The following is a 12,516-nucleotide window of genomic DNA, read 5'->3' as shown; positions in this document are numbered from 1 at the left end:
AAATGTACCGCATGATGACTATATCTAGTTAATGCTATACTACATATTTGAAAGTTGCTTAGAGAATAAATCTTAAAAGTTCTCATCATAAGAAAATAAGATCTGTAACTATGTATGGTGATGGATGATAACTAGACTTACTGTGGTGACCATTTTGCAAAATATACAAATACTGAATAATCACTGTATACCTGAAACTAATATAAATATGTCAACTGTATCTCAACACAAAAAAGATTTTTAATTAAAGAAAAAGGAAAATGGGGGCAGGGTGGACATGAACAGTGAGTTCATGAAAGAAGAAATGCAAATGGCCAATAAATATACACAAAGATGTTCATCCTCTTTGGTAACCAGAAAAAGACAAACTAAGATCACAATGAGGTAAATATTTTAAACTCAGTAAAAATGACAAAAATTAGTAAGTCTGATAACACCAAATGCTGATAGGGATGGGAATCAATGAGACATTTTAAGCACTGCTGCTGGAGAATAAACTGATACGAGCATATTGGAGAACAATATGGAACTACCTTATAAAATTGAATTTCAGCATACCCTATGTGTCCAACAATTCCACTTTTAGGTTTATACCTAGAAATAGTACTCTTACATGCATTTATCAAGAGACAACAAGAATGTTCATAAGAGCAAAAATCAAAACAACTTAAATATTCATAAACTGAAAATAAAATGGATTTATAGATATGCATATAATGGAATAGCTTACAGCACCGAAAAGTAATGATCTGTAGGTATACCCCAAAACAATATTAACACAAAAAAACAAGTTCTAGAATATGACATACAGCATGATATCACTCATAAAATTAACCAAGCAAGGGGCGCCTGGGTGGCTCAGTGGGTTAAAGCCTCTGCCTTTGGCTCAGGTCATGATACCGGGGTCCTGGGATCAAGCCCCACATTTGGCTCTCTGCTCAGCAGGAAGCCTGCTTCCCTTCCTCTCTCTCTGCCTTCCTCTCTGCCTACTTACGATCTCTGTCTGTCAAATAAATAATAAATAAAATCTTAAAAAAAAATTTAACCAAGCAAAACTTAGTGACACATATGGAATTCAAAAATATCAAAAAATACATTTTTTTAAAAAGCAAATGATAAAACATAAAATCTAGTCATCACTTCTTGGGGGCAGGCAACAGGGACAGAGGGAGCACATGGTTGAATATGAGGGATTTTAAAGATTCATGTTCTTGAGTGGTAGGTCAACACATACTCACTGGATGATTCATCAGTACATTTTAGGCTAATTTAAAATACATTATGAGAAGAACAACTAATAGAAGTAAAGTATGTTTCAGTATTCATTCAGTAACAAGTATCTGAAGAAAATAGTTTGAGAAGTGCAAATTTAGTTGCATCTATCTCTAATTTCTTACTAGTTGAGGTATTACTATTTATGATTTTGAGAATGTTGAAGTGAGAGTATAAAGAAATAGCAATATAGAGAGTATACTGTATATTCAGAAAAAATTTATGATTTTTTTTTCTATTCTCTTACCCCATTTGTGAACATTAACAACTATGCAGATGATAGGATTTGCAAAATATAAAAAATCACTTTGATGTCCTACATCATTTGTACAATCTTAGACTATTTGAATGTAAGCTCAAGAAGGGCATTCACTTTGTTTTCCAATCACTGCATGATTCCAGAATACTTTCTGACACAATTCTCTTACTTACTCAAGATAGCATAATAGTGCCCTCTTCTGGTTCTACTTTATAGTGGAAATAAAGTAACCTACTTTGCTATTCATGTTACATTATTATCTTAAGTATAGTAGAAACCAACCATGCTGGAATAATTAATAGTAACATAAGTAACATACCAGCTGTAACTTCTAAGGAGAATATGATTCTATAATTACCATCTTTACTTTATTAAGTCAACTCATCAATACAAAAATCTGAAGAATTTTTTTAAGCTTCATAGTTTGGTATTTGCACTTAATTTAAGGAAGCTGAGATAAAGTTAAGTAATTAAAGTTATAAGTAATCTCTATGTAAACTATAAAACTCCCCTTACAGATGGTGTACCTTTTCTCAAACACTTAAAGAATCTAAGTATATATTATAGTTTTTTCATTCAATATGGATCCTAATATTAATGAAATTACTTTTCACTCTAAAAGCTATGTGATCTCCAGTAAATATACAGTTTCAACCTTCTAATAGTTAACAGAGCATAATATAAACTCATCTCTAATATATATTATATAGTCTTGTTTGTGTATGCAGAAAATACATAATCACAATAAATCTCTTCTATTCCAAGAGGTAAGTAAAGACCCCCATTTATAAAATCCAATTCCTAAAACAGAACCATTTTAACTTGTATTAAAAATTCAATTCTATTTTTCAGTTCAGTACTGCCAATCAGCTCACCTAAGCCAACATTTAAATATATGAGGCAACTAAAGTAATTGGAAAATCCACTCGGGTATCACAAGTAAGGCTGCCAAGGAAACATAAAAATATTTTGATATCTATATACTTTTTTCAACTTTTAAAATTTCTACTATTCTAGGGGCACCTGGGTGGCTCAGTGGGTTAAGCCTCTGCCTTCAGCTCAGGTCGTGATCCTGGGGTGCTGGGATCGAGCCCTACGTTGGGCTCTCTGCTAGAAGGAACCCTGCTTTCCCCTCCCTGCTGTCTGCGTCTCTGCCTACTTGTGATCGCTGTCTGTCAAATAAATAAATAAAATCTTAAAAAACTTTTTTTCTACTATCCTAATAATGCTGGTTATAAAATAAACAATATATTTAAAATACTATGAATTGTTGCAATTATGAATTTTTAAAAGAATTTTTTAAAAAGATTTTATTTTTACTTTTAAGTAATATCTACATTCGGGATGCTGGGATTCAGTCCCACATTGGGCTCCTTGCTCAGCAGGGAATCTGCTTCTCCTTCTGCCTGCCGTTCCCCTTGCTTAGGTGCACTCACTCTCTCTCTCTCTCAAATAAATAAAATCTTAAATAATAATAATAATAAAAAAAAATTTTTAAAGTAATCTCTATACCCAACATGGGGCTTGAACTTACAACCCCCAAATCAAGATTGACATGCTCTATGGACTGAGCCAGGTAGGTGCCGCTTTAAAAAGGAATTTTAACATAATTCTTTAGTCTCTTTTTAGAAAAAAATTACATACATACTATAATCAGTATTAGAGACAAACAGCAACCAATCTATACCAAAGAATTTTACAACTAGAAAAATGGTTGCCATTACCCTGTTCAGTCTCCTTCTTTAGCCAATGGGGGAAAAAATGAGCCCCAGAGCAGTGAACTGACTTGCAATGGTCAGGTAACTGTTTAGGAATAAACACTAAAACTTTCTAAATCAATATAATTTCTACATTGCCGTCCAATAAAGTTTAAATTTTTTTTTTTTTTTTTAGATTTTATTCATTTGACAGAGAGATCACAAGTAGGCAGAGAGAGAGAGAGGGGAAGCAGGCTCAATTCCAGGATCCTGAGATCATAACTTGAGCTGAAGGTAGAGGCTTAACCTACTGAGCCACCCAGATGCCCCAAAGTTTAAATCTTTATCTGATTTATGACACAGTAATATTTTAATTATTTGGTCATATCTGAATTCAGCAAACTGATGGTTTCATTATGATGTTTTAAAACCAGGAAAGATGGGCGCCTGGGTGGCTCAGTGGGTTAAGCCGCTGCCTTCGGCTCAGGTCATGATCTCAGAGTCCTGGGATCGAGTCCCGCATCGGGCTCTCTGCTCAGCAGAGAGCCTGCTTCCCTCTCCTCTCTCTCTGGCTGCCTCTCCGTCTACTTGTGATTTCTCTCTGTCAAATTAATAAATTAAAAAAAAAAAATCTTTAAAACCAGGAAAGAACACACTGGGCTAGTACCCAACTCTAATCCCTTGATCCTTTAAGTTCTTAGCTTCAGGCTCTGTATCTACAAAGTTAATGCTTTATTAGATGATATCTGAGGTTCCTTTCACCTCAGTAATTCTGTGATTTTCCAATACAAAAGGTGCCTCTGTTACAATGCTCTGAAATTATCTATTAATGGGGGTATAACTCCCCTGCTAGACTATCATGATTCTTCAGGGCAGGGCACATGTTTTACTCATCATATATCCCTCCACAAAGGTAGCACAGTGGTCAAAAAACCTTTAATTCAGACATAAATTTAATGTGTATATGTTCTAAATCCCTTAGATGAAACATGTTTCACTTATGAATTCCCCAAAGTACAAATAAATGTGTTTCATAACCAAATTATCTATTATGTAAAGATTATGAAAAAACAAAAGTTTTCATTTTCAAATGATAGTGAATTTCTTGTACCATATCCAGTCTCAAAGAAGTCTAATCTATGCTTTATGATGATTGTACAAAGGAATACTATGAGAAAGAGTTCCTGAATTATGAATTAGATAATTAGCTAAGTAAATAATCTATCTTAAGACGATCAAGAAGTAAATATACAAACACTATCAATCTCAGATGGGTTCTGACAGCTTTTCAGTGCCTAGAAAGAAAAGTAGATGACTAAATAATCAAAAGAGAAATACTGTATGCCTTTTATAAGTACACAGCAAAATATATCTCCAAATACGCGATTCAAACTTTGGCTACTTACTTGAGGGCCCAAGGACATCTTTGCTATCACCAAGAAGCTTTAAATGCAGGGTAATTGAGCAGCAAACAAATACAATCCAAACCAGGAAGAAGCAAAATGCATCAGGATTGAAGCAGCAGTGAAACAAAAGGACAAGGAAAATAAGCATTAGTTTATAAGTAGAAAGCACATGCACATCAATCCTAATAATCATAATTCACAAGGAATTTCCTTTGCCACACATAAAAAGAAGTTGGCTTAAGCATTATCAAATATTTGTTTAAATTTTGGAAAACAAAGATGGAAAGACAAAAATGAAATCAACTAAGTATTTTGTTTTGAAAATTATTCAAATCAAAAATTACTTTCAATTTTAACTCAAGATATGGGTTAGGAGTGGTACAATTATTAAGAAATGTAAGGAAAAGCCCAAAGTTGCTCATTCTTCATATTTAAATGGTTTTAAAATCTATAGCACCCATGCACTATTAAATATTAGTTCTGCATGCCATGAAAGCACTAACTCTACATAGAAATTCAGCCTGTTTCTTCCATAAAAAGAAAGGAACATTTACCGAGTGCTTATTATATGCCAAGCATTGTGCAAAGAGCTTTTACAAAGACATCAATAAAGTAGAACAAATTTTCTCTCAAATGGCAAAAAACAAGAGGAATATTGATTAGAATGATAAACTGATAAAATTTTATTGTCAGACAAACTTTCTTAGGAGCCACTAAGTAGGAACTATTAGCACATGGACCTACTGATCTTTAGGAAGTAAGAAGACCAAATTCTGAAATGAGTAACTTGCAATTAACTAAAAGAAACAGTAAAAGACTACTGACCTTTTGTCTAGTAACTATTTTAACATAGAACATTATGCTAAATGTTGCCTACGGAGATTATGTTACATGTTGTCTATGGACAAGTGTTTTGGTCTCCTTTGGTAGAAACAGTCCTTAGCTTTCCTTCATCTCAAATACCAAGTATAGTAACATCAAAACGAAAGTTACAACAACAAAAAAAAATTCCCACTGATTACATTATTGCTTGCTTTTATTTAAAGGGAATGAAGGAATCAATTATTTGTGACCAAAAAGAAAGGTAGTAGATGTTTGCTTTGCCTCTTTCAGAAAAATCTTGGCCCTGTTGCTTCCCTAAAGCTCAAAATTGTTTTAACTCCTTTAAAGATATCTACTCTAGTCATTTTTCTGCAGTTGCCCATTCTTCTATAAACTGATTTCAACTTCACAGATAAACTAAAAAATACATCTATAATGACAATAAACTAATTGTGCTCAAGTCCCTGTTACTTATGGCCACGTTACCACAACTAGCAAACATGTGGGAAAAGATTAAAGTATTTTTGGCAGGAGAGCTCTACAAAGGCTCCAGTGATCCCCATGTCTTTGTGTATAATCCCCTCTCTTAGAGAGTATTTTGGACTCACTTAAACACTTCTAATGAAGAGAATAAGGCAGAAGTGAATGAATGTTACTTCCAAGATTACACAATAAAATGACCATGACCTCCATCTTATTTATAGTCTCTCGCTCTCCTTGGGGGAAAGCCAACTGCAAAGTCATGAGGCAGCCTTGTAGGTAGGCCCATGAGGTGAAGGAATGATGTCTGTCAACAACAGACTACTTGAGTTTGTAAATAAATCTCCTGCCTTGGCCCTCCTTGTCCTCCATCCACCTGGTCAAGCTTTCAGGTAAGACTGCAGCACACAGCCTCCCCAGTAGCTTGACTGCAACCATTTGAGAGATTTTTGAGTCAGAGACACCTAGTAAACTGCTCTTGGATTCCTGACCCACAGAAATTATAAAATAACAAGTACTGTTGTTTTATGCCACTCAATTTTTGGATAATTTGCTGTATACCAATAAATAACTAATATGATAACAGAAAGGAGGAAACTGACTTGACAGGTATTTCATAGACAGTCTCTAAAAATATCTTTTTGTATTGGTATGAATAATTACTAATTTCCCTAGATTTACTATTAAATATGAATTTCTTGAAGGAGAACAACAGTTCTAACCATATATGCACAGATGGGACTATTTAATTTCACAAGGCCACAGAAACCATTTCTAAAGGTTTTTTAGTTGGTCTTCTATTTAGGATAAACGATTAAGTTCCCTTTGATCATACATATTTTCAAATTCTGTTAATTAACAGCATTATATCAACTTCTTTGCAGCTGTACTCCTTGCCTGTTTGCTCCCAGAAAATAATCCCTAGCATACAGCTACAAATTCTGGTATTTGTTTCAAATTATGCTTTCAACATAACTTCAAGCATGTTTGTCATAGAAATCTGATTCTATTAATCTATTTTTTTTTTCACATTGAGACACTGAGGAATCAAAATAAACACTGTCTATTCCTATCACTGATGGCCCCAATCCGAGTATTTATGAGTACCTATTATATAGACAGGTATTTCAGGCACCAAGGGATATAGCAGTGAACAAAAAAGACAAAAAGTTTGCCCTTTGTGGTAGTTATGTTCTAGTGGGAGAGATGTACAATAACATACTAAACAAGTAAAAATGTGTTGCATATTATATAGTATAAAAACTAAAGAAAAAATAAGCAGAGAATAAGGACACATGAAGTGTTAAGGAAGAGAGAGTTATAATTTAAGATAGGGTAGCCTAAGAAAACTTCACTACAGAATTGACTGAATAAAATGAGGGAGTTTATCATAATGACGTGAAGGGGAAGAGTATTCTAGGCAGAGAGAGGAACAAGTATAGAGTTGAGGAGTAGGATGGGAGCAAGTCTGGAAGGCTTGGAGCATAGTGAGAAGTCCAGAGAGGCTGGACTACAAGGAGGAGAGTAGTAGGACATGAAGTCAAAGAAGTAAAGGGGGGCCAGAGTATGTATAACCTAGTCAGGACTTGGCTTTATTCTGAATGAGATAGGAAGCCACTGGATTTCTGAGAAAAGGAGTGACATAATCTTATTATGTTTTAATAGGATTGTTCTGGCTGCTATGTTGAGAATGGACTAGAGGGACAAGAGTATAATCAATAGGAAGTTACTGTAATACTCTAGGGGAGAGTTGAAGGGAAACTTGGATCAGGTGATAGCAGTGAGGGTGAGAGGAAGTAGGTGAGTTCTAAATATATTTTGAAAGTAAAGCCAACAGGATTTCCAAACAGAACAAGTATGAAGTTTTGTTGTTGTTGTATTTGTTTGTTTGTTTGTTTTAAAGGAATCAAAATGATATAAGAGTTGCAGTCTGAGTACCTGGAAGAATGGAACTCTCACTAAGATGGAAAAGACAGTGAGAAGGGTTAGTTTACAGAAAGAAACAGAAGTGCTAAGTTTGAGACAGGTTAAGTTTGAAATATCTGTTAGCCATCCAACTCAAACCATCAAGTAGGCAACTGGACATACAAACCTGTATAGAGAAAGGTTCAGGTTGGCAAGAAACAGTATAAATTATAGTATGTGTGACAGGTAGGGTATAAGAACTGAATGGCTAATCACAGGAAACTAAAAATGCGACAGAAAAAAAGAACAGGCACCAGAAAACATACATTATAATGGAACAACAGAACTAAGAATTAAGCTGAAACACTCTAAATAAAAGTAGAAATAAAATTAAAAAAAATACACAAGACTTCAGAAACCTTCCCCAGAATGTTGCAGATACAGAGACATTAAACTGTAATACAAATGAAATTACCCTCCCAGAGTTGCCTGTAAGTAATGCCAATGGGAAATGGGATATAAGTAATTGAAGATATATATTAATTTTACCAAGTAACTTATAACACTTGTATGCATGGCTAAATGGCATACTACACTTCTTACTTTTACGGCTTTTAGGACCTGGGCCTAATTTGTACAGCTCCATGTTGTATAATACATGAATAAAGACAATACGAAATTATTGATGGGGGAACACTCTACTAAAGTATCTTGTAAAGTTTAAAAAATAAAAAGCTAGCCACTCTTCTCAGCTTTTGTTAGAGAACCAAAATATTACATGAAACTCAAAGAATCCCAGAACTTTTCCTCAGCTTCTTCAAAAAAAGACCATTAAAGATATGACAGAAACATTTTCTCTAACTGAATAACACCATATTTGTCATTATCCCTTCAACAATGTTCACACAGCCATTTCAACAGTCTCTTTCTCCTATACACAGATTCTCTGTTTGGGCACAAAGTATGGGGTGAAAGTGATAAAATAACATGCCTAGAATTGTTCTATTTATTATTAATTAGTATGCTAACAACTATTTTAACTAAAAGCATGAAATACAGCCATTACCTAAATCTTTACTGAATTTAGTTGACAAACCTCAGAGAAAGAGCATTATGCAAAAGTGGGATTTTACTTAATGTACTTCTAAATACTTGCCACACCATCTATAATTAGCATAAAACTTGCCGTCTTTCAGAAGTATAAATGAATAGGTAGAAGTTCATAATCACACCCTTCATCCTGGGAAAACCTTTAGTCCTAAGCAATTCAGGACAGATGGCCACTTTGTAACACAGAAACAATACTATAAGAACTATTAAGCCTGATTCCATTGCACAGCACCTCCCCCTTAACATACATATGGATTTGACTCAAGTCATCTTTTGAGCTTAAGCCAAATCACAGCTTTGCTACAACTTGAAAATAAAGTTTCAAAAAAAAAAAAAAAAAAGTTTCAAGCAAGTTGCTCCTCTTCCCCCAACATAGTTAATCAAGTTGTGTTGATAGAAGCAATCCTTCTGCAGCTGGCTCTCAGAAGCCACAATTTGGAAGTAGGATTATATAAAACACCCCAAGTGCTCTATTTAGTGTTATCTTTGGCTCTTGAAGTAAGAGTCTTCAGTGAGAGATCTAAAACACAGCAGAGATTTGTTTGTTCTTCCTACAGGAGTCCTTTTTCTACACTCAACTGAACTTTTTATATTCTTGCAATCAACTGCGAAACACACATTGTGTACATTTTATCCCTGGGTTTTATAGGAGATATTTTACAGAAATATTTTTCTAGGAACTAGAGCTTATCACTGTTAGATAGAGATTATTAATTGGTCTGCCAGGCAGTTATTTTAAAATAACCTAATCAGACTTTTGATTCAGCAAATGCACTTCTACAGATGTACACTAAAGTAATCACCCAAAATATTTAAAAAGATGTGTCCACAGATATTTATCACATCACTTAGAGTAATCTAAAAGAGTATTCTATTATTAAATAATACATTCATACAATGTACTATGTAGCCATTGAAGTTTTTTTCCCACTGACTGAACATCATTCATTATGTGCTGACTTTTAAAATAGGTTAAAAAAAAGTTTTTATGACTCCACTTTTATAAAATTTCATATGTAAGACATATACATATGAAGAAACTTAGTAAAAAGGCCACCAAAATACTAAAAGTGGTTGCCTCTAGAAGGCAGAACTTCATTTATTATATTCTTCTATATTGTTTAAATATGCCCCCATTGGTATGCATTATTTTTACAGTTAAAAAAAATTAAATCCATTTTGGAAAAAATGAAAACATTTTTAAAGTGATCTTTTCAATCTACATGAATTACTTAGTGTAATGATATAATCTATAATAAAATACAGTGAAAAATATATTTTAAGACTCCAACTTGAAATCCTCAAAAAATAAAAAAATGTTAACATTTCAAAGATAGCACCATATATTACTCACTGTCTCTTGAACTTCAGCAACTTCTGAATATGGCAAGATCTAAAAAAAAAACAAATTTTCTCAGGAGTGATTTAATGTCAAATACTTGAATCTGAATTTAGAAAGCACCCAGTGTATAAATGAATTGAGAGTTGCATTAATCTTTTAAGAAGTAGCCCCCCACCCCCCAAAAAAGTGCAACAATATGTTTACACTGGAAACCAAATCCTTTTAAAAACAACAACAAAAAACTCTGAGACTTTGGGAAATTCCAGTCAATCTGCCAATCTGTGAAGTCCTCTCTGCATGTATTTAATTCTATCAGCCTTTTCCCCATGTGAACTTTCTCCTCTTTTGGTTTCTAAAGTACTCTACTCCTCTGCCTTCCCTTTCCTGTTTTCCTGACTCTACTCTTCTCATTCAGTAAGTCAGTGGCCATAACCAGTGCTCAGTCCTCAACTGTTTGTTTTTTTCCTCTATCTACTCCTCTTCTGCAGATTGTGTTCATGCTCAAGGTGTATTTATCACCTTTATTCAGAAGACTTCCAAGTCCTACCCCATCTCTAAAACTTCACTCCAAAACATTGCTACCTGTATGTTCAGACATTAGCGCAAAATAACTTCTGGTTCTAAAATCTATTAAAAAAAAAAAAAAGGAAGGGCTCTAAAACCAGGAAAAGTGGTTTTAGAAAGCATCTTTAAGTCAAAAATAGCACTCAGTAGCTTCTCTCCGAAACCAGCTTCCATGGCAATTTGCCCAAGTCTTTCAATTGTAGCATCTTTCTCTCACTCAGACAAAAACCCTTAAATCATGAGACTCTATCCCCCCAACATCTCATGAAGTCATTAAGTTCTGATGATATTCACCGAGACAATCTCTACTTCATGTCTACTACTGTCCTTCAATTCTCACTAACACTATTACCTAGGCCAGACCCACATCACTTCATTTCTCATCTCCCCTTTCAATAAATGTCCCTGCATTACATTTTACCTCACTCATTCATTTACTCTGCTAGGTACTAGAATTCAAAAACACAATAAAGACATGGTTCCTACTGCCAACAAGATGACCATATATTGAAGACTGTATGTACTGTAAAAGCAGTTTATGTGACATTGAGGTAAGTTATCTTGTTCAACCAATATTACTCCTCCTTTGAGCTAGCACCATCATTATCAAGTTATTGAACTCTGAGATTTTCTTCTCTGTGAATACATAATTATAAATGTTACAACTTTCCAGAATCATTGTGAGGCTTAACAACAGTTTACATGAGTGGTACAGTTTACGTAAGTGTACTTTGTAGATTTTTTTAGAAAGCAATATGCAGATATAGGTAGGATTACTTAGCAGTGCACAAATAACAAAGACTAAGAAAAAAACCAAGAACTTCATTTAGCAAATTTATTCCAGAAACTATCACATTGGCCATGTTACTCCTCCATTTAAAAACATTTGATAGTACCCATTCTTTAAAAAATAAGTGCCAAACCCGATACTGAAATTTACTACAGCATGGACCAATTATTCATGCCATAGGGTGTTCTGATCCCCCATAACATAGCTTTGCAATTTACATAAATTCTCTGTCTAGTAAAATTGACTATGCTCAGAGTGATTTGCAATTCTCTCCCTTTCTTTTTGCTTCCCGTTCAATAGCTTGAAAGTTCCCTGACCTTGAAGAATCAGCTCAAATTGCCAATTCTGCTATCACAGTTCAAGATAAAACTCTGACTCCCTAATATCAGTTCTTCATCAACATAATTAGTTGTCTCATAGTATTTTCTCTATTGCTATCACAAATGAGAAAAAAAATGAATTTTCATTTAACTTTTCCCTAATATTATAATGGTCTAGTACTCTGCTACCAAATAGAACTTTCTTCAATGATACTAGTACTCTGCTACCAAATGAACTTTCTTCAATTTCTTCAATGAAATAGTTTATATCTACAATATCCAACAGAGTAGCTACTAACTATATGTAGCTGTTAAATTCTTGAAATGTGGCTACTGAAAACTGAGGCACTGAATTTATTTAATTTAAACATAAGTGGCTATACTATTAAACATTTCAAGTCTAACCAATCTTACCATTCCCAGCTAAACCTCACTGATCACTCTTTAGGACTAGCATCACAGATCATTCCTTTTCTCAAACTCTCTCCCCTTCCCTAGTTTCCAAGCTATTTTCTCTCTTTTTCCTTCTTCCCTCTTGTTGCTGGGCTC

General features: G+C 34.1%; 1 protein-coding gene across 8 annotated transcripts in view; it reads right to left on the bottom strand.

Moving 5' to 3' along the window:
• Positions 1–12,516, bottom strand: part of OSBPL8 (oxysterol binding protein like 8) — a 156,179-nt gene that overhangs the window by 83,407 nt on the left and 60,256 nt on the right. For 2 of the 8 annotated variants that reach the window (XM_032346937.1, XM_032346938.1), the window contains exons 3-4: positions 10,306–10,344; positions 4,635–4,671 (exon numbers count right to left, since the gene is read on the bottom strand). The exons of 2 other annotated variants lie outside the window; for them this stretch is intronic. In XM_032346937.1, the coding sequence (XP_032202828.1) occupies positions 4,635–4,671; positions 10,306–10,344 (76 nt within the window). Of the gene's footprint in view, positions 1–4,634; positions 4,672–10,305; positions 10,345–12,516 lie in introns of those variants that run through there. 4 more of the 8 variants (XM_032346942.1, XM_032346945.1, XM_032346939.1 and 1 more) reach the window with 2 other exon arrangements.

The sequence above is a fragment of the Mustela erminea genome, chromosome 6 (genome assembly GCF_009829155.1).
Source record: "Mustela erminea isolate mMusErm1 chromosome 6, mMusErm1.Pri, whole genome shotgun sequence".
NCBI classification, from domain to species: Eukaryota; Metazoa; Chordata; class Mammalia; order Carnivora; family Mustelidae; genus Mustela; species Mustela erminea.
Note: the sequence above shows the minus strand (reverse complement) of the source record. Positions and strands in the feature narration are given on the sequence as shown.